We start from the raw sequence: 23725 nt of genomic DNA on the forward strand, positions 1-23725 counted from the left end.
GGAGGCTGCAAGTTGAAGATAGGAACAAAAGGCAAGAATTTATTTTTGTCTGAGAAAAATGGAAATCTATTGAAGATTGGAGGAGATGAGTAAGACAATTAGTCCTCAGTTTTAAAATATATAAATAATAGGGAAGAATCAAGGAGACCAATAAGGAGAGACATTTGTAAATTTTGGATAAAAGTTCAGAACTAGACCAAATGACATCAGCTGAAGTAGTAAGAAAGTGGTGGCATGGTTCATATATATATGTGTATATATATATATATGTATATATATATATATATATATATATATATATATATATATATATATAGAGAGAGAGAGAGAGAGAGAGAGAGAGAGAGAGAGAGAGAGATATGAAGGTAGCAGTAGCACTAAACTGCTGGGCCAATTTCTTACCTCAATGAGCATATTACAGCTATCAGAGAACTTCTGGGTTCCTTAGCCACACTCCACTTACCTACATCTGTATCCATGTATTCTGCTTTATTTCCCATTAAACGTAGATGAACTTCTCATCTGTCATGTTTCTATGTCTCTTCCTACTGTCTTACTATCCCCAGTTCACCCATATTCTTTAGATCTTTACTCACAAGCTTAACAATTCATGTGTCATCTTTGTCCCATGCTCCCATTTCTACACTAGAAGTCAACCCCTTTCGACTGTTCATGAACATAATCAGTTCTTCATCTCTTATGCCATCGCTATCAAGAACTACGCTCAACAACAAAAACATTTTTCTTAGCACTATGTTCACTTTCAAGTATCACTTTAACTCTTTGTCCGCTCTAATCTCCCCTACCCCCCCCCCAGCTTTTCATTTCCATCAAACCTAGCTCTGGAAAGCTTTGCTAGCCACCACTGCAGCAAAACTCCTCCCATCAACATCAACATGACCCCCACGTTCTTCCATCTTTTTGCCCCCCTTTCTTCTCAATCTCTTTAACAAAGTGGAACACCAGCCTCTCCTTAATAATCGTCCTTTATACAAACTCCAAGATACCACACCTTTTTGCTTTTATACCCAGCTTGGCAATTATTTCTTCTTAGTCTTGATTTCTGGTTTCTACTATTTTCCTTGAATTCTAAACATTGGAGCATTCCAGGGTCAGTTCTTGGTCCTCTTCTCTCAATCTAACTTCTCTGGCTTCAAATACTATCTCTATGCTGATGAACCTTAAACATCTCCTTCCAGGTCTTACTCTTAAATTCCAGACTCATATTCAAGTGCTTTTTCAACATCTTTCTTTGTATGTCTAACAGACATCTCAAACTCAATACAAGCAACAATGAACGTCTGATCATTTTCTTTCAACCTGTTCCACATGCAACTTTCATAATTGCTCAGGCAGAAATCTAGAAGTCATCTTTGACATCTATCTTTTGCCCAGTAAATTTAATCTCTTTGGATATCCTTTCAAAACATATTGAGAATCTGTCCCTCCTCGCTTGCTCATTACTACCACACTGGGTCTAGCCTTCTGCCCTCTCTCCAGCTCCCACCACAGTGATATATTACCCTGTTTTTGTCTTGTTTCTATACCTCTAACACCCACAGTCCATTTTTAGCAGAGTAGTTAGTGTAACCTGATAAAATGCAACTTAGATTGTGTCCACCTTTCCTCCAAACTCTCAGGTGACCTTCTATTTTATTCAGGGAAAAGCACAAATTCCAATAATGGTGCAAACCTTTCCACTTTGTCATTAGAGCCATGCTCTGTGCTGAAAGTGTGCATTTTCATTCAACATACTCTATAATTCGCTTACTTATTATGTCTATTGCTTGTTGTCTCTGTACCCACTAGAAAGCAAGTTCCATGAGACAAGGGGGTTCCCTACACTTTGTTTATTGTTGAATGAGTCACAAACATTTAATATAAAGACTGCCAAATAGTAAGTGTATCAGGAATGCTTGTGGAATATATGAATGAAGGCAGGATGGGCATTGACTCTGGAGAGAGGACCCATTTCCCAAACTGATAAGCCTTCACTCTTTTCATCTCCATCAAACATCTCCATAGTGTTGATGGAAAGAACAGAAACTTTTTATCTGTGAAGTCAACTACTGAAGGTCAGTGGTGATTGTAAATGATAATCATTCCTGAACACTACATTTGTATGTAAACATGCAAAGTTACCCAAACAAATTTGAATACTGCATATTCAAGAAAATATTTTTTTGTGCACCTCTACCATATGCCAAGCAAAACGATAAGCACTACGGAGGGTTGTGACTCTAAAGAAAGAGGGTAAAGAAAATTCAATGACTCTTAAAGGATAGCTCATCTGGTATATGAAGACCTCAATTTAATTCCAAGAACTATGTAAAAATAAAAAACTGGACATGGTAGTACATGTTTATAATCCCAGTGCTGGGCAAGTAGAGACAGGCAGATCCTTAGGGCTCGCTGATCAATCAGCCTAGTCTTTTTGGTGAGGTCCAGTCCAATGAGATGCTTGAATTCATAAAAACAAACAAACAGAAGGTGGATAGTGGGTGAGGAATGCCACCCAAGGTTGTCCTGTGCCCTATACAATTACATACACACACACATGCACCCATTCACATAGAGATACCTGAATACATATGAAATACACACATCTATGCAAAAAGAAAGTTTAAGATTGCTTGTCATGTCTGATCCAAGTTATATAGCTTCAGGTAGAAGTCATTCTTTGCAAGTTGGGACTAATCTAATGTCCTTACACTTTCATCCTTGTGCTACAAAGTAGATTCCCATTCAGCATGAATGTGGCTGGTAGAAGTCAGAAGAAAGGTCACTAGAAGTGCTTTAAAGCAGGAATCAAGGATTCCAGCAGCTCATGAGAAAGAGCAAATGTGTGGGGTCTGTCTTAGTTAGGGTTTCTATTGTTTATTGTGATAAAACAATAATGATAAACAACTTGGGAGAAAGGATTTATTTTAGCTTAGAACTCTCAGATCACACTCCATCACTGAGGGAATTCAGGGCCGAAACTCAAACAGGGCAAGAACCTGAAGGCAGGAGCTGATGCAGAAAGGATGAGGGGACACTGCTTACTGAAGGCAGGAGCTGTCCCACAGGCCATGGAGGAATGCTGCTTACTGGCTTGCTCAGCCAGCTTTCTTATAGCACCCAGGACCGGCAGCCCAGCGTGCTATACTCTCTCCCACATCAGTCACCAATTAAGAAAATGCCCTACAGACTTGCTTACAGACAAATCTTATGGGGATGTTTTCTCAGTTGAGAATCCCCTTTCCCAAATGACTCTAGCTTGTGTCAAGCTTGACACAAAACTAGCAGGGTCGGGTGCTGCTTCCGAGAGGGGGTTTCTCTTTTTCACTGGTCAAAAAGGAACTCAGACCCCAATGCCAAGGCTCGTCAACTATTCGCTAATTTATCAGGGCTGGGTGATGATGTGGTATTCAAGGGGTGTTAGAGGATTTGAAAAGCGCTAATAGCAGCCACGGCAGAGGAGAGGACAGAAGGATGGGTCTCTCCCTCCATCCTTCATTCAGACAAATCCTTTAACGTCTTATATTTGTTCCTGCTGTCATACCAGATATTTTCGTTCAATGGGTTTTCTCCTGTTAATTTCTCAATTTCTGTTTGAGAAAATAAAGTAAATCTTATGCTTATCTTTGTTTTCTTTACATATCCCTGTGAGCTTTGGAACAAAGGGTATAAGTAGAATCCATTCAGTAGAAATAGGAGGGATCTGATGCCTCTTTCTGGTAGTCATTAACCTCTCTGTGCCCTGCTGTCATAGCTTCAGACTAGAATCCCAATTTTTGTATTTGGATCTTTGTAAAGATGATGAATTTGAAACAGCTGCTACAGTACCAACTTCAATTTCACCTTGAAGTGACATGTTCATGTTAAATAATCGGAAGAGCCGTCACTTGGAATTCCCTGTGTGTTTTTCTCTCAGCTACTGCATTTACTAAGATTTTAAAAAAATGTATCTGTCTATCAGCTCAATTAATTTGCAATAAAAGAATACAATTGCCAGTAGATACACAGGAGAATTGCCTGGTTTGCCAAGGAGCCATACACTGAGGGATGCAGAATGAATGGTCTAAAACTACACACAGAGAGATCGACATTGTCTTGCAAATATAATGCAGAGAAACGAAGCTAGACACAAAAGAGCACATGCTGAATGGCTCCTTTAATATAAAGGTTGAAAACAGGCACAGCTAATCTGTGGTAGTAAAAACCTAGATAATGGTTACCCTTGGATAGATGAGTAGCACCTTGAAGGAAAAACAAGGTTGATGCAAAGGGCTTCTGAGTCCTACTAACATTCTGCTTTTTGGGTATTTGCTACAATTAAGTATTTACTTTAAGAATCCATTGAATTATCATATATATCGTGATCTGTACACTTTCCTGTGTGTTAGACTTTAATATATATGTTTCATAAACAATTAATATGGGTGGATAATCATTTTCTATTTCCTGAAATGAGTAGAAATGTTGCTGGATCCCTGAATCTCAGGCTTAAGATGGAATCCTTATAGACTATACTATAAGAATCGCCTCAACCTAGGGGATGGTCCAATTCTGTGGCAGCAATGGACAATGAGATACAATCGATTTTCATTATAAATACCAAGGACCTCTGCTGTATCTGTTGAAAAAGTATACCAAGGGGAAACAGTTACTATGCACATCCAGAGATGGGATGCAGTGCTGTGACAAAGCGCTCAAACAAGAACCTGGAGTCTATCCCCCAAGGATGTACATTTACACGGCAGAACTGCTTTGCCATGGCTTTGTCACTTCTGCAAGCATTTAAGGCAGCTTCTCCTTCTGATTTGTCTGTTACTGAGTTTGGTTGGCAGCATGCCATGTCCAATTAGACCCACAGGGATTTACTGAGGATAATGACAAATACTCTGTGAACCATAAATTTTAAAGGCCAAATATCCCTGTCCCCATGCATTTGTTGGTAGAGTTTGCAATTTTGTACAGGTTTTAGAGTACTTTTATGGAGACAACTGTCACCTAACAAAATGCTTAGTGCAATTTGTAGGAACAATTTCACTAGAATAAAATGTAACCATCTCATGCTTCAATTAAACTAGATATTAAGTTTAAAAATAAACTTAATAATTGCATCCAGTCACATGTCTGCTATATGTTAGCTATATGGACTTGGACCATTTCCTGAACCTAGTTCAACCTGCTCTTCTCCATCTTACTTTCATAGCATTGTCATGAGGATGAAGTGAGGTGAGCCATATAATTAATATGGAGCATTTGTCACGGAGTCATTATCCAAAACTGTGTTCTAGGCCTACTATTGCCTTTAATGATAGCTTTAATGCATCATTATGGAGGAAGCTATTCAGGGATATTTCAATATCAAGTATAATATTTAAACAGAGAAAATTGTAGAACAACCAAAACATATTCACTTAAAAAATTGAAAAGTTTTTATATACTAACTCTTTTGGTGGCTTGGAAAAAGACTATCTCTCTTAAAGTACTAATGGTAAAATTTTTAAAAAGATAAAATAAAATTCTGCCAGATTCCTAGAAGATCAGTGTTGGAAGGAAACAGTTTGAGAATGACTGGCAGGTTTATTCATTTCTCCCTACTATCGATCAGATGCCAAAGAAATGTCGTACAGGAGCCAGGTTTAAAGAGAAAAATGGAGCCATCTGTTTCCTTCCTAGGACTTCTAAGATTAGGTGACATCTTACATATTCCCCTCTTCCCATTTCCCTCTCTCAAGGGGCAAGAGAAGTATTTTAATAAGAAAAGTGGTCTGGAGATCTGAATCTTGGTGCTATTTTTACTGAGTGAACTTGGAGGTCACTTAATCCTTGTGGAATTCTTTGTGGGGGGCTATATATTTGGTGAACTTCATTATTAATCACTATGAGGCCAAATCACATGTAAATAGAGTAGTAGTAGTTCACATCAAAGCCTGAGAAAGTGCTTGCTGATGCTTGTAAGGTAGGGTAAGGCATTTGAGGCCTGAAGAATCAGTCAGTGTTCTTGTGGTACTTCCTTCTCAACTCTGATTGTTCTTTTGGGTCACATTATTGAATGAATGGAGGTCTGATGGAGAAAAATGCAGAGAAAAAGAAAAGAGGTAATTTGTGGTTTGTATGTTTCAAGATAAACTTTTGAAACTCATTGTGGAGTTAATAGCTTTAGAGAAAATGAAAACAACTAGTTTTGACTGCCCGGAGTCTAGGCACAGACAGGAGTACTAGATTTGGAAGTCAGAGTGGGTTTGCTTCTAGCTAGTCTTTTCCCCACAAAACCTCTAGTACAGGAACCTGAAAGGGAAAGAAGGAGAGCCCAAGAGAAGAGGAAGCAGTAATAGGAAGAGGCAGACCTTTGTCACTGTACATGCTTTCCAAGGAATGGGGAACATAAAACTCTCATCTGTGCTGGCTGAGAGCATCTGCTTTCTGCCTTTAAGACAGAGTGCTGAGAGGCAGTAAAGGTTCTAGAGTTCCCTTGTATTGTCTTTGAGAAGGGAACAATTGGATAAAGATGGCCTTCAGGTACCTCTGTTCCAGTGAAGTGGGGAGCACTGTCAGGAGCTAAACCAAGGTCTTGTAACCAAAGTGAGACAAACCCTGCAGCAAACTACAGAGCCAGTAGAGCTACAAAAGTCCCAGGAGGTCCAGTGTAAACATTAGATGGTGGTACCCTGATGACCAAGCACACTCGCTGATCCCTAGCTATCCAGACATCCAAACATCTACCAGGGCTTAGCTGTAACTCGAGACAGGTAAAGGAGACCCGATAGTCACAACATAAACCCTGAGACAAATAAGCACTGCCTAATGCAGAAGAGGTTAAATTCGCACCATCTAATAGAAATGGCACAGAAGAAAATGTTCACCAGTAAAAATAGACACATTTCTCACATGAGTTTAGGGTCTTGGGGTTTGTGCCTGCTTACATGTTGCCATTAACGTGAAGCCATATTTGAAGTTTCTAGTGAACTTTTCTACAGGATTCCTACAGATGAAGCTGATCTTTTTGCCTACAGCTTTTGCAAGAATTGAAGGACACCCTTGCACTGCTGCCCCCAGTGAAACGCTTGCTCCATGGAGACATGGTTGCTAAGGAGACACACAAAATTCCCCAGGGACTTAAGCCTTCCAAGTGCCCCTCTTCTGGCTTGCTCTTCAACACAAGTGTGAGCTGGTCAGCGGACTCACCTGTTTCTGTGGACAGTCTTGTTCGAGTACTTCTTTTTTCAAAAATCATTCCTAAGGATTTCCCTTGCAACAAAGGCAAATACTGAAAAACCAAGGACAAAAATTACAATTAAAATGCAATATCCAATATTAAGGATGGTCTTTAAAAATGCTAATACAAATACAAATCAATTAATTACTACTTCTGAATAAATGGTCACAATGTGATATAAAAACTGAATTTAAAGGTGTTTCACATTTAATATACACAGATTATTAGCATGGAATTAGGAATTAAGACTATTTTTGGATACAGGTTTCTTGTGTAGCCCAGGGTAGCCTTGAACTTGCTGTGTAGCAGAGGCAGGCTTTGAACTACTGAGCCTCCTTTTTCCATCTTTCAAGGCCTAGGGTTACAGATGAATGTTGCTATGCCTGGCATATATTGATTACTGGGTTCATTCTGGAAGCTTATCCAAGGCATAATATTTCACACTGAAGCCATCATCGTCTTACTGAACACTATTGCAGTCCCATTCAGTTTTCAGTGGTGCTAAAGATGGTTGATTCAGAGGGACTTTCTCAGCTAGTAAGATCCTACTCTGTCACAACATGGGACACTAAGAGTCCTTCTTAGGACACTGATGAACCTCAGTTTTTCAGCTTCATATTCGTCAGCCTCCCTCAGGAGAGTACATAACGGCTTTGTTCCTGGAAGTCATTTGAAAACACTATGGGAGTTTGAGTAGTAGGTGGAGCTCTTCTTCCTTCCTCTTGTGTTAGCAGACTTCCTGTTAGGATGTGTTCTGGTCTTCTTGTCTTCAGTCAGCAAAGCGTGAAAAGGCAAAGGTCTGCAACCTAAGGAGGCCTTTCCCCTATTTCAAGAACGTCAGCACGTAGAAGTTGGAGCATAGCCTGACCTCTTCAGAACTTGGAGAGCTAGTGAACTAGATAAGAACGCCAGAATCATATCAAACTTCCTCAGCCTGAAACCAAATATTATTTAAGAATGCTTTTGAGCCAGGCAAAGTGACACATCCTAGCACTGGGGAGGCAGAGGCAGGTGGATCTCTGTGAGTATGAGGCCAGTCTGGTTTACACAGTGAGTTCCAGGTCAACCAGAGCTAAAGGGTGAGACCCCGTCTCAGAAACAAACAAACAAAGAGCTTCTGAATAAATTCATAATACAAATCTGCTTTCACTGCATTAAGCTTTTTGAATCATAAATTGCTCAAAATGCAGAACAATGCCCATAGTTAAGCACCACATTCAATTTCTTCCCCTATTTGGCTAGCATTCACTTGTTCCTTTATAATTGGAATGCTTTTAAAAACATAATCATATCATTGTGAATATTATTATAATGATGACATATCTCATATATATCCTGAACAGAAATGTATTGTTAAAAACCAACATACCCTCTTTAAGTTTTAGCTGATACAATACAGAGAGAAAAAGGGACATATAAGAACAAACTCTTTCTAGACAATGATATCTCAGCTTCAGATCCAGTTACTAATGAATTTCAGCATTCAGCTGGGGAAAAGGTGCATGGACTTGTCATAGACTAACCGCTTTTCATGCTTATTTACATGCCTGTACACTTGGTGCTAATCAATTATCTTGCCTGTGAGGTTTCATTGCTTACCTAACATTCAGGAATGTTAATGTACTTTGTTTCCCTCTGGCTTAGAAAAGCTGCTTCCAAAAGGGCTATTGGTTTGTAACAGAAGAGAAGAAAGAAGAAATGCCACATACCTCCCCTTTGTTCTTTATCCGGAATTTCAGATCTGCAGATAGCCATAGCATGTACTGAATCTCCTCTCCGGTGAAGTCCTTCAGGGTGAGGAGGTCGCGGCCTTTCAGCTGTACTTGGCTCTGTAGCGGCTTCCCACACCTACAAAAGAAGAAAAAAAAAAACACAAGAGGAAAATATGTATTCAAGAAAACGATGCTGTGGGGTGGGCCATTGGCCGGTTCTTGAAATCAAACATAGTAAATCACATGGTATAGCATGTCTCTCTGCAAAGTGTTAATAAAATTGATATGGCTGTGGTTTCAATTTTATATATCCAGTGATTGTTATGTTTTAGAGAAAAGAATTTGTGGAAAGAAATTGACACACTTGAATTAGCTGGATGGGCAGGTTTGCCACTTATTAAATTATACAACTTCAGGCAAGTTACCCAGCTTCTTTCTGTAGATGTTTCTCAACAACAAAATGAGTGTAATAGTTCTATAGTGTCATTGTGAAAGTGAAACTATTTAAGTCATGTAAACCAGTGCTCAACATAATATGCACTAGGCAAAACTTACCTACTCTTATTGAAATCTGTGCAAGCAAGATTTATAATGCATTGCCGGGCAGTGGTGGCGCACGCCTTTAATCCCAGCACTCGGGAGGCAGAGCCAGGTGGATCTCTGTGAGTTCGAGGCCAGCCTGGGCTACCAAGTGAGTCCCAGGAAAGGCGCAAAGCTACACAGAGAAACTCTGTCTCGAAAAACCAAAAAAAAAAAAAAAAAAAAAAAAAAAAAAAAAAAAAAGATTTATAATGCACAACAGAAAACTGTGTTGTTTACTCCTTTCAGATCTCTTTGTGAAGAATTGTATTCCTTTTGTCACTAGGAGAAAACATGGCCAGGCCTGTAGCGTTTTTAGCACTGCAGAAAGTATTTTTAAAGTTCTCTGGTCATTTTTTTCACCAGAAAAATAATGATAGTAAAATAATAAACAATAATAATATAACAATGGTAAGCACTTTTTAGCTTGGGAAATTCATTGCAAGTTAACACCCTTTGTCTTCAGCTCATGTCTGATTAAGATTCTTCTCCTTTATTGGAGGAAGACAAGCCAGAACTAGGCTGCTTTCCCTTTGCCTTCAGTCCCTAAAGGTGAGGTCAACAGGAGAGCAAATCTACCAATGTTCTAGTTTTCTAGTATTGGCGTAGGTGTTTGAGGGCAACTGTTTATGTTGTGTTTATGAAATTCCCCTAGAGAGACTCTCCCAGAACAGTTTTTGATGTGAATAAAAATATTTCCTCAGCCACCATCACCCCAATGAGATCTTTACACCTCTCCATGACATCTTTTGTCATGTTCAGAAACAATGCCATGCTACCAGTTCTTTTTCTTATTCCATCCTCTCTCATGGGAAGTGCTCCATATTGCTTGACCTGATGAGACTAAGGTCTTCTACTATGTTCTATTCTCCTCTTTTAATCTGCCATCAAGGCAGTGAACTAGTCATTACCTCTTACTTTAATCTCTCTCTCTCTCTCTCTCTCTCTCTCTCTCTCTCTCTCTCTCTCTCTCTCTTTCTCTCTCCATACATACATACATACATACATACATACATACATACATACATGTGTGTGTGTGTGTGTGTGTGTGTGTGTATGTATGTTCCAGGACTTATTCTTCCTGCCTAACTAATTTTGTACCCTTTCATTAACATCTCTCATTTCTTCATCTACTATTCTCACCTTCATCTCTTAAGAACCACTGTTCTACTCCCAAACTTTTTGTTTTGTTTTCCAGGACAGGGTTTCTCTGTGTGGCCTTGGTTGTCCTAAAATTAACTAGCTCTGTCGACCAGGCTGGCCTCAAACTCACAGAGATCCTCCTGCCTCTGCCTCTCAAATGTGGTGATACTTTATTTGTGCTGAAATGTGGTGATATTTTATTTGTGCTTTAATAAATAAAGCTTGTCTGGAGATCAGAGGGAAAAGGCCAGCCATTGTAAGTAGACAAAGAAGTCAGGAAATGGTAGCACATGCCTTTAATCCTATTATTTGGGAGGCAGGGATCTGTTTGGATCTCTGTGTGTTCAAGGCCATACTGGAAACAGAGCCAGGCATGGTGGCACATGCCTTAATTCCAACACTAGTTAACCATGGAAGTCCGGAGGTCTGTACAGACAGACAGAAAGTGACAGAGCTGTGTAGGAAGAGGAAGTAATATAGCTGAATGGAGAGAGCAAATCAGATGGCAGAAGAGCAAGGCATGCAGGCATGTGTAGACAGAAGTAACTCACATTTGGAAGCTGCAGAGTTGGTGAGGTAAGGTTAGCTGGTAGCTATCCCTATTTCCCTGACCTCTCTAAGGCTTTCACCCCTATATTTGGCTCCATGTTTTTTATTTAATAAGACCATTTAGAAATTCATCTACACCCACATACTTTTTTACACTTTAATTACAAGTAAGATTCTGAGGTATGTCTTTCCTGTTTATGGTTTATTTCACTTATATATAGTATTCTCAGTTGGCCTGGGGTGTCCTAAATGCCAGAGTTTCTTGGATATTTACAGGACAAATGATATTTCAGTGTATGTATATATGCCAAACATCTTAATCCATCTGTCTATTAATGAACACTTAGGTTGTTTCCTTATCTTGGCTTTTGTGATTGATGTCTGTCAAGATGGCTGGACTAAGACTTTTTTAAAAAATCCTCTGTTAATCTCCACCCCCTGGCTTGGTTTCTATAACCTATTTTATATTATGTTATCAATGATGTATGTTATAAAGTGGATTCTTGTCTATTTCTTTGCAAGTCTGTTTTGGGGGCTCTGCCTGCTCACTTTGATCCAGTGAGAGTAAAGTCATTACTTGGCTTGGCCTGGGTACAAACTAAGACAGAAATAGACCTAGTTTAGCATTCTGTTGCATTGTGTTGATTCCTGTTATTTGAGGTAATCACTGTATAAAATGGCAGGGTTTTGTTTAACTATTCTTAGTGTTACCTGTATTTAATAATAACTGATGTCTATCACACCAGGAGGTGAGGAGTAATTAGAAAGGATGATAAACTGAGGGAAATTGATTTACTAGGAACATACTATCACAAAATGATCATGCTTGGATTCTATAATAAGGAAAGAATTTAGGTATATATTCTGTTGTAATTTATGTATACCTTTTTGCAGTAGTAACATGATCATGGGTATGAAAATCACAAATCACTCAAATTGTTGATTCCACTTTATGATGTCTGATAACCTGGACAAATTTCACTAAATGACTTTCTAGCAGAGTTCACTTGTTCATCTATAGTTCAATAAGTGAGTACATTTTTTTTTTCAGAACACATGATAGGAACTATATGTTTCAGAATTCTGAGTTGATAAAGAAGAGTAATTTCACCAGGATTGAGAGTTTGTGGGTGGGTTGGCTAGTTAGTTGGCTGTATTAATATAAGATACTAATGATATATTTCACTACACATAGAAAGAAACTGACCTTTTCAGTTTTTGTGTGGAAAAAAAAATTGGTCTGCACTACTATTTCATAGATGTAAGACTCTTCAACTTTACAAAATACACAAATGGGAATTTCTTTCAAACAGTGGTCTTCGAATTTCTAGCTAACTTTCAACATGGGGCTGGAGAGATGGCCAAGTGGTTAATAGTGTTCTTGTAGAGGACTCTGGTTTTGTTTCGAGCACACATATGGTCACTCACAATGCTGTAACTCCAGTTCCAGGGAATCTGATGTCCTCTTCTGCAGGCTTTTGCATGTATGTGGTGCACATACATACAATGAGGCACAAACATATGCATATAAAATTTAAAGATATTCATAAAATTTTTGAATATAAACCTATAACATATACTTATTTATAATATGAGTTAGCATAATAACAGATTATCTATAACAAAGCATAATAAAAAATTGAAAGTAAATATAAAGAACAAGAATAAAAAATACTTAAAAATAATTTTTAAATATGCAAAACATTTTGTTAACGAAGAAGTTGCTAGAACAGACTGCTACTTCCTCCCTTCTACTGGAGTCCTAGTTAAAAGTATATAAAATTGTGTGCAATGCTCACAACTTTAGTCTCCATGCTAGTTAATCATCCACTGGATGACTTTAAGTCATAATATTTATATAGAAAATTAGAGTTCACATAATGAATTTGGTTATGCATTTGGTTCTGATAATATTAATTAATGATAATATTAGCAAACACGTGGCATATATAAGCGCTGATGCTGTTGAGAAGTATGGCTTTCTCATGGAGCTCTATAAAATATATGAATAGAGGGGTGGCAGCTTTATCTTCACCACTTCACATGTAGGGCAGTTTTAAAAATACATTTTCTTCTGGAATATAATCTAAGCAATGTATGATTATAGATGATAAACTCTTTTGACTTCACATGTTATGATAATACATTACCATTATATGGCCTGAGACTTCCTCCAACATTATTTTTAAAGGAAAAAATATTCAGTTGGAAAACTCTACCCCCTGTGTTTCAGGGAATATGGGAAACGCCATTATAGCTGTTGGAGTCACATCTTCCAACAAGAAAACAAACTCATGGGCTCATTTTAAGGCCTTACTTTAGGCTTGATGGTCAAGCTCCATCTTCTAGTTACTTTTGGAATACACAAAAGCTGGGGTTCCAGGCCTGTGTCCCTGGTTGAGTTTCATGAAATAGAATTGGAAATGACAAATGCTTTTTCAAAGACATTAAATTTTCCTCCCAATTTCTATGAAAGGAAACAGGAGCCGGGCAGTGGTGGCGCACGCCTTTAATCCCAGCACTCGGAGGCAGAGCCAGGCGGATCTCTGTGAGTTCGAGGCCAGCCTGGGCTACCAAGTGAGTTCCAGGAAAAGGCGCAAAGCTACACTGAGAAACCCTGTCTCGAAAAAACCAAAAAGAAAAAGAAAGGAAACAGGAAGGAAGACCAATGCCTTTCAGTGATGCAAAACTTCTAACTTCTAGATCTTATCACCCCTCTTTTTAAAAAGACAGGTTGGAGGAGGGATAGGGTCTCCAGGTCATCCTCATATTTGTTCTTATATTTCAAATCCCATGTTAAGGCTTAGGGTCAGTGTCCTGCTGTTGAGACTCATTGAAAGATGCTGACAGAAGATTTGAGTACAAACATACAAGTTGGCAGACAAACATCATGTTTGACTATCTTTTGGTCAAACCCTTTAATTTGTAAGTTTATATACAGTAGAAACTATTAATTCTTCTCATGAAGTGTGAGGGACACAAGACTTTCTTTATGACCCAAGCTAGATTTTCTACAGCATCAGCTGATAATGTTGCCCTGATTGTCATCACTCAGAGATGGTACTAGCAACAACCATTAGCAGATACCCTTTCCCGACTGAAGGCTCCCTGTGTCCTTTTAGGCTTTCTTCTGAGGTAAAGAAAGTTGAAGTAGGATATACCATCATAGTAACTACAAACACTGCACCACACAGAGCTTTCAGGACTTCTTTGTGTAGCATAACTAAACTTTATATTCATCTGCCTCATTCTCCAGCCTCACACCCACTGCTGCAGTCTCTGATTCTCTAAGCTGGACTATTTTCCATGTGACATGTATGTGAAATTATGAAGTAGTTGTCCTTCTGTGGCAGGCTTGATTTACGTAGCGTAAGATCCTCCAAAGCTTGTTTTAGAAAACATGCAAGAGTGTTTTCTGCCTTGGCATGGTAGTGTCAGATTATAAATAACCATTAAATCTGAAACAAGACACACTAAGCTTAATAATTAGTGGGAAAATCACTATTATCCTGTTACTTCTAAGAAATCATCACCAAGACATTAAAAGCTCTCATATTTTCCACAAAAATAGAAGATTACAAAAACATCACAGCAGATGTAACTTTAGTACACTGCAATTTTGAAAGAAATAGTGAAACTTGAAATGTTCTGTTCCTTTGTAAAATCTATCAAGAGCAGTTTTCACAGTGCTTGATTTTTTTTTTTTAATCATAAATCTTCCCAAACAGAGCAAAGCTCTCTTCTAGTCTTTGGTGAATTGCCATATTCCTTCCTCAGATTGGTTTATCCTTTGCACTTTCAGTTCGTATATTATCTCTCAGAATTCTTTAATATCGAGTACATAGTCAGTATCACTTACTCACAGATGACTTTGTTCTTTCCTTACAACCATTTTCTGCATTTACATCACTAAATTATTCTTCATTAAGTTGCTCTGGCTGTATAATTAGTGCCTTTCAAACAGAGGCACAATCAACAATCCCATAGCCAGTTGTTTATTCTACAGTTTCATGTGGAATCAACTCAAAGACTTGTGAGGCATGGAAAATAATTCATTGTGACCTAGGATATTGCTAAAGCTGAAACTCCCCTAGGACTCAGTTACTCTGTGACAGGATTTGATCTACTGAGAACAATGAATGGGCATGTATTCAGAAATGAGAGTACATCCTAAGCATATCTCTTTAAGTCATGTGCCCAGACCGAAAAAACCTGATGGGAAAAACAGGTGGGATCAACGTGTGTCCCCAGCACAAAGATGGCAGAATTTTGACCTACAAGCCCCTTTGGACAGAATAAGTTGCCATGGTTCTCAGTGCCAAAAAGTGTAGATAAATAGATATGCTACATTTTGAGACATCGGTATGTGAGGGCTTGACTTACTGACCTGAAAAAAAAAGATTAAGATTAAATGTACCTCACTTGATGAAGGGAGTCATACTGTTTATACCATTGAAAGTTCATTAGTGTAGTCATTCCCTTTTTGAATTCTATCCAGGAGGTGGGGCAGGAAATGTTCGCTTGGGAAAACGTTGTTTTTCATAGATATCAAGAACTAACCAGGAAAATTTATCATTAAAAGGAAAGAAAACACAATGGTCTTAGTTTAATTCTTATCCTGTTTATTATCAACTCATAGAACTTGCCTTGGCTACAAAATGAAATTGCCACACCTCTTTCCTAAGCTAGCAAGACTTAGAGAAAAGGGCAAGAGCTCCACAATTGGGCCACATTGAAAGCACTCAGATCCATACTTCTTTATTTCTGGTCCTTGTTAAACATTGTCCTCTTTGGGGGTGACAAACCCACATTCCAATTAGCCAGGTAAAGGTGCTGGCAGAAAGTTACTAAGTCCCAAATCCATCAGACACAGCTCTAGCTCAGCAGAACTGAAACCAAGGCACAAATCACTCTTTTTAAAAAAAAAGATTTATTTAATTTTTGTTTGTGTGGAGAGGTATGTGCATGGAAGTATAATCCAGACTTGGAGCTAGGTGATCTTGTGATTCACTCTGGGCTACAAGTATAGAGAGGTGAAGCTAGCTAGATATCCTGTCTCGAAAACCAAGAGATTTACAGGCTCCTGACATGAGCATCTCTAGCCCCATGAAGTATTTACCCTTATTGTATGAAAGCACATAAGAAATCTAGAATTAAACAAGAAATCACCTCTCAAATCAGAACCAAGCTACATTATCATTCTCCTTTTTTTAGAAGTACATTTGATTTGATTGATCTCTTGAAATACTGGAGATTTCTAGGGCCTTATTGTGCATGCCAGGAAAGCCCCCTGCCCATGAATACGCTACAGCATTCTCATTCAGCTCACATATAGCAGAAAGAATACAACATTGGGGTCAATGAGAATTATGTACAGATTTCCCATCAATGATATCAAGGTGATGTGTCTACTAATTACCTATAGTTGGGCTTTACTTAATATCAGATTCATATACATGAGTCTAAATATATTGTGCCTTGTAAATATATACAAATAGTATGTGCCAATTCAAAACTAAAATAAAATAAGATTTAAAAACCAATTTGCAGTCTAATTAGAGCCAGAGCCTTTGAGAAAAGCACAATTAGTTCCTCAAATTACACCATTTGAAAAAAAATAAATGAAGAGCTTTCTTAAGCCCAAATCACTAAATACTAAGAAGCTCCACAAAGTCACATATGAGCTTTACCTAAATACCTTTCTAACTAGAAAACGGAAGCACATGGGCTCCTGGCAGAATAAAGCCTTTCATCACTACAGTCTGCATTTTCCAATTCTGACAGGTTAATTGGGGGGGGGGACGACTTGGATGTGTTCTCTGGAATAATTGTATTTCATTGGAAGAGAAACTGCTTGATTTGAGTAAAACGTGTTCAGTTAGAAACTGACTTTTCAAGAGAAGGGAAAATTTGAGTGTTAAATGTTCCTCTGATCTCTACAGAAAATTTGATAAAGACTTTAGCTTCTGGAGACATTAGAGAGAGCCAATGAGCCTCAAGGCTAAGATTTGCATGCTTCTTTAACTTTGAAGTAATGTGAAAGTTAAGGTATATTTCCTTATTTTTGTTTACTTACTGATATATTTTGACTATATCTGAAAAAGGATATTGGACCCTTGTAGGTAGGCCAAACTCATCAATTTGGAGAAAGCAAAGTTCCAAAGTAGGAGAATCACTTTTTAAGTAGTTGAATTGCACAGGAATAAAGTATGACTTTGAGAAGGTCATTTGCCAGCTCTGACATTTATTTCTTTTCTAAAAAGCTGAACCAGGGAACTAAGCCCATGGTTCTTCATGTCTTTGTCTTCCACATCCATAAAGTTAAAAAATACAAGAATTTGCAATGGCCAACTTCAATCTCATTCACTTTCTTTCTTAAAAGGGCTCATCAGAAAGCAGTTAAGGGGCTTTGTTTTTACAAAACTCTTGAATGGATTCCGTTGGTGTGAACAGACAACCACAGGTCTTTTCCTAAATTTGGAAAATTTATTACCAGCAGTTATAATAATTTTTAATGAAATTATTTGAAACTTTCCTTACTGTTTCTATATACACATGTGTGCTATAAATTATTGTTTATAATTCAATGACTATTTCTCAAAACAGTTTAGAACATCATAATTGCAAACTTGTGGTAATTCTTTGAGAAATGGAGAATATAGATCACCACCAGCCTTTCTAAAAGCCTGAAGACTTTTTCTAACTAAAAACACAAGAGTGCTGAAAAGATATGGCTTCCATTACTTGAGTTAAATTACTAAATGGCAGATGGAGGAAAATCCACTGTTGGCCTAAGGAGATCCTGTTATCCCCATTCCAGTTTGGTCCCACGCCTTGTATGGTTTCCTGAGGTTAGAATAGGAAAACAATTTTAAGGCATTTGAATTTGGACATTAAAACACAAACAATCAAAGATCATTCATGCCTTTTTCTCCTGTATGCTCTGTCTGTGATCACTTCATCTGAATGTCTATGTGTGTGGGGGTGGAAACATAATGAGTCATGTGAGTCCTTGTGGAGGTCTGGAATGAAATACCCCAAAACCAGTCACCTCCGGCTCCAATCCATAACCTCTACAGAATTGGCTGGCTTAGCTCAATATTCTCTGAAGAAATTTCTATTTGGAAGATGAAATTGAAGTGCACTTATAAATTGGTCTTCTCTGACAAAGAAGGAGATTTTTAGTGGTTTCTTTAAAAGCTATAAGTGGTTTTCCTAACTGGCAACAAATCATAGAACACTATTATCCAAACCCAGCCAGGCTCCACAGCCTCGTACATGAGCTGGAATGCCTGATGATTTGCTGTTTTCACCGTTCTTGGTGTCTGATCCTATTGATTTCGAAAAGAAAAGAGAAAAGAAAAAGTTAATTGGCTAAAACGGATTGATCCAGGTGTCTGTGCGGGTGGCTTCAGCATCACTTCTGTTTTACAGTGTGCACTGCAGTAGGAGACTATCCACTTCTGCTAAATCTCAGTTCTGTGGCACAGCCAAATCCTAACTGCATAGCTCCTGATAGTCTCTAATGGTAAATTCACATGGTATTTTGTGTATCAGGGACCCTCCATTTACCCCTGGAGATGGAAAAAAGAGGAAGAAGTCAAATTTGGGTGAAGGCCAAAAATCAAAGCAAAAGTGTAACAGTATTTACAGGAGGCTTTTCTCTGTTGTCTGGAGTCTTGTCCAAGTCTGAGGGTCGTGATCGAGACTATCAGTTTGGAATTCATCTATATGGCAGGTAGTATGACGAAATAATGCAGTAGGAATGCCAAATACACACACTAATGAGAACACCCTATGCAAACCGTCTGAGTGTGTGTTCATAGCTTTGGTGTCATTGTGATGAAACAGACAACATAAACAACGTAAGGGAGAAAATCACTCTGTCCAGACTTTCAGGAAGTTCAGTTCATTGTGTTAGAAAAGATATGTCCAAGAAGAGCAACTTCCATTCTGGTGGCCAGAAGGCAGAGAGAATGGGCAGGTTTTCCTAATGAGTTAATCCTCTCTGACACACCTAGAATATCTCTATGAATATTCTAGATGCTCCTCAGTCCAGTCAAGTTGAAGAGATCAACCATCCCATAGCATTATCCTATTTTTAAAAGGACATATACTATTCAGTTTCTCAAAAACCTAGATGACTCTCGTATTTTCAAAAAGCCAATACAGATTTGGACTAATTTAGCTGATTTTGCTCCATATTCTATTTGGTTTTAAAAATGGCTAACTAGGATTTTTAGAAATGCAATCTGGCTGGTAGAAGCCAAGAAGAGACTATTAGTACTGAGGCTAGTACATATGAATAAGAGACTAATAGTACTGAGGCTAGTACACATGAACAAGAGAATATTAGCACTGAGGCTAGTACACATGAATAAGAGAATATTAGCACTGGTCAAAGAAGACAAATATTTGGGAGAGGTTTTACTTGCAAAATTCAACCTGCTAGGATTATAAAATTAAAGCAGTATGTAACATCTAAGTTCTAAGTATTGGTTATTTATTCACCATGGTATTTTTGATTCAGTGATTTTTCTTTGTTGAAAACTATACAGTAAAATTGAGTCACCCTTTTATCTGATATTACCCAGTGAGGCGGAGTGAAAAACAGGGAGCACTTATCTGTTATTTTACAGGTTTTGCACAAATTATCTCATCGATTATCACTAGAGTGTGATTTCATGTGACTGGAATGAAGTATCTTATGTCTTAGTTAGGGTTTCTATTGCTGTGATGAAATGCCATGGCCAAAGCATCTTGGGGAAGAAAGGGAAGCTTATGCTTCCAAAGCACTGTTCATCACTGAAGGAAATCAGGACAAGAATTCACACAGGGCAGGAACCTGGAGGCAGAAGCAGGTTCAGAGGCCGTGGAGGGGTGGTGTTGACTGGCTTGCTCACATGGCTTGTTCAGCCTGCTTTTTTATAGAACCCAGGACCACCACCCGAGGCATGGCACCACCCATAATGGGCTTGGCCATCCCACATCAATCACTAATTAAGAAAAAAATCCCCTACAGGCTTGCCTACAGCCCCATCTTGTGGAGACAGTTTCTCAGTTGAGGATTACGCCTCTCAGATAACTCTAGCTTGTGCCAAGTGAACATAAAACTGGCCAGCACACCTTATCTACCATTGCATCTCTAACATGATGCATACTGAATGGAACAAAATGGGTACTCAATATATATTTGTTGAATGAATGACTGAACCCGCCTATAATATAGAGCATATATTATACCCATATCCATTTTATATGTGATATACATTGCAGAAAAGTTTATTGATTTGCTCAAGGTCATCCAGCCAATTAGTAATGTTGCCAAGCCTGGAGGCCAGCTCTATAGATTGCAAAACCTCGATGTGAGACTATACTTTCAGGAATTATTTCTATAGTTTGATAAAAACCCGAGGGGGTTTTTCCCAGGTGTTTTTCAAGATTATTTATATGATTTGACTCTGGCACTAATTGATAAGACACCACAATCTCTCTGAGCTCCACTTATCCTATCTATAAAACAAGAGAATGCATGATTAGATGACTTCTCAGCTGGTCTGATAACACGGGATTCATTTACAATATCATGTATAATATTATTCTTGCAGCTGAGAGATGTATACCAAAGAATGGGTGCTAAAGATGGAGTCCAGTGAACCTAGATCTATCAGTAGCCTTGGATGTCCTGGATGTCATTCTGTAGACCAGGCTGGCCTCGAGCTCCAAGAGAGCTCTGCCTCTGCCTCCTGAGAGCTGAGATGAACCATATGCACCCATCACTACTGCCTGGCAACAGATACATTTCTTATAGTGAGAGAAAACTGCCAGCTGGAACCTGCCCTTAGTAATCCTGGGACATTGTTTTGCTGGTATTTTTAGATTGCAAAGTAGCTCTGGGGAAGTTCTGATTGTCATCTATTCTAGAAGCTTTCTAGCCCCCAGGTCTGCACCTGATGGCTGTGCCGACCGGCTAACTCCTCTCCCCTCCCCCTTACCACTGGCGCATGCCAATTTCAGCCATGTGCTCTGTGGCTCTTGGTGGTCAGTGGATAAGCTTTTGCGATGGATTCATTGGAAACAGACTCTTTTGCTGTATATGCCACCAATAATTTCAGAGATGAATTTCAAATTTTTAGTTCATTTTTTTAAAAAAGCAGCTGCAGATACCGGTAGCCCCAGTACTTAAGCTTCCTTTTCAGCAGCTCTGTACGTATTCACTTCACTTCCATTGGAAGCTTTTTTGTCTTTTCAGGACCGAATTAGTCCCTACACCCTAGGGTGACATACTGTTTTCCAGAAAAGCCAAATAAGAATTGAAGGCCCTTATAAATTACCGCCGTTGGTTTCCTTCAGCCAGTAGCTCATTTAGAATGTACTCAAATGGAAGATGTCAAGAACATTTAGTCCGTTGTACTTACCTTGGTGAGCATGGTATAATTCAACTACAGAATGACGGAGAGATGAAAACCCAGCTAGAATTAGAGAGAGCTGTGTCACGCAGTTGTTAACTGTGGGGCTACATTTACTCCACAGAAAGAAGCACTACGTGCACTCCCCCGCGGAGCATAAACTTCAGTGTTCTGTACTGACCAGATCCCATTCTCTGTCACTTACCAGAAATTTCGAACCACGGAATTGTGACCCTTTCTAAGAGCTGCATTGTTGAACAGGATCCGCAAATTAGACAGCATCTTCTTTTGCTAGTGCTAAAGAGGAAATCTGTGCTCTGGAGAGCTCCTCAGCCAGTCAGGCAGTGGGGCCACTGGCAAGCTGAGAATGCTTTCAGTTGCAGAGAGGGAGCAAAGGTCCTAGCACCTTTCCACCACCTTATCAGATCAGCCTGCTTAGAGATAGAGCAGGGCAGGGTGCCGGACCACTTGAACTTTAAGCCTCACTCCAGTGTTACTGGCTTGTTTTGTAAAGAAAGAATCCTAACTCTTTCCGAGCCCAGCCTCTCCATTTTTTCACAGTGTATTTATGCTGTCACTTGCTTGTATAAAATCAGTTGACAAGTACCCACTGAGCATATAATATATGCAAGGCACTGCCGTGCTGGCTGCTGTGAAGGTACACAGAAATAACTCATTCAGAAAATGGGAATTGGCAGTACAAAACCCCAGACGGAGATATGACAGCCCCGACTATTCCTGTTGATTTCACTTTCCTACCTGGCACTCCCATCCTTTCCACAAAAACAAATAGGATGAGGGTCGATTCGAAGTTGGGTTTCCATGGCAAAAAGCTAGAGAGACATAGAGGTATAATGAAAAGATCTTAGTCCCAGGGCTCCTTTTATGCCTTGCACATAATAGGTCTTTAATAAATCAGTAGGCATTTATTGACTCTGGTATGAGCTTACATAGAGTACCAGTGACTCCCCCAGCTACTCCTCGGGTCACATCCATTCATTTATCCATAGCTTGAAATTGACTGGTTTCAAATTCTCATCTGTGTCAGACAGCAGGGTAGACTAGAATTTCAAAAAAGGAAATGACCTCATCACTGCAGAGCTTAAGATTTCAACAACGGTGGTAGCATTTGTAAATGATATTCCCATATGAAAGGTCCAGATAAGGTTGTCCTGCATAACACAGAAGAGGGAAACCTTTAAGCCAGGAAGGGTGGAAGACAAGGAAGGAGGGAAAAGGGAGGCAGCTGCCTGTTCTTGTCAATTCATATGACTTAGCAATCCCTAGTACGCACCTGCCAGAAGTTTGTAGAATACCACAGGTCAATGTCATTTGAAAGTCAGCTATGGCTACTTCAGGAGCAGAGATGGTTATGAGATCAACATTGGTATTGCCAGGGAAATAAACCTTGACTCTGGATGAACAGGGGGAAAATTGAATTTCCAAACCTCTTCTAAATCTTATGTTCTGGAAAAAGCACTCCAGGGCAAATGTTCCAAGTTGAAGAATAGATGGCTACATGTCTGAAAAGACAATAAAGAACCTTTGAAGTGGGTCAGCAGGCCAGCTGGACAGGTCTCAGGGACTAAAACTATTCTCATAATGCAGGGAGGGAAAGTGTACGATTGTACAGATCCTGAAGAGCACATGCCCACAGAGAGCTCACAGCATCACCCCCATATTATTAGTCATTTGTGCTACCCACACAAACAACTCACAGGTACAATGTTTGGGCAAAAGGCAAGACTTGTCTGTAGTTTTAGGCTAGAGAATGTGGGCAGCATTTCAGAAAGTAATTCACCAGCTCTTCTAATTTTAAGGAAGTAGAAGCCCAGAGTCAGAGAGGGCTAAGAGAAACTGAAGCTACCACAGAGACTGGGTAGGGGTGCTGTACCACAGCTGGGAGAGTACGAAAGACTCTTTCATTGAATCTCAAAAGGAAGCTATTTCAGTGGAACGGAGAGGTACATCGCAACTAGCCCACTTCTTCTGATAGAACCATACATGGAGTTTGGGTTTTGCCATATAAGCTTTTGTGTTTGTATTAGTTACTCCTCTCATTGTTGTCACAAAATACCAAGGAAAGATAATTTAAGGAGTAAAGGGATGGTTTTGTTTTACAA

The 23725-nt window shown here is 39.0% G+C and overlaps 1 protein-coding gene across 3 annotated transcripts in view; it reads right to left on the reverse strand.

Annotated features, from left to right (window-relative positions):
- The window catches only part of Otc (ornithine transcarbamylase), a 106433-nt gene that overhangs the window by 53539 nt on the left and 29169 nt on the right, over nucleotides 1–23725 (reverse strand). For 2 of the 3 annotated variants that reach the window (XM_028881424.2, XM_037199304.1), the window contains 2 exons: nucleotides 8920–9058; nucleotides 7180–7261 (listed from right to left, as the gene is read on the reverse strand). In XM_028881424.2, the coding sequence (XP_028737257.1) occupies nucleotides 7180–7261; nucleotides 8920–9058 (221 nt within the window). Of the gene's footprint in view, nucleotides 1–7179; nucleotides 7262–8919; nucleotides 9059–21807; nucleotides 21955–23725 lie in introns of those variants that run through there. The other variant, XM_028881423.2, reaches the window with a different exon arrangement.

Source organism: Peromyscus leucopus, chromosome X (assembly GCF_004664715.2).
Source record: "Peromyscus leucopus breed LL Stock chromosome X, UCI_PerLeu_2.1, whole genome shotgun sequence".
Taxonomy (NCBI): domain Eukaryota; kingdom Metazoa; phylum Chordata; class Mammalia; order Rodentia; family Cricetidae; genus Peromyscus; species Peromyscus leucopus.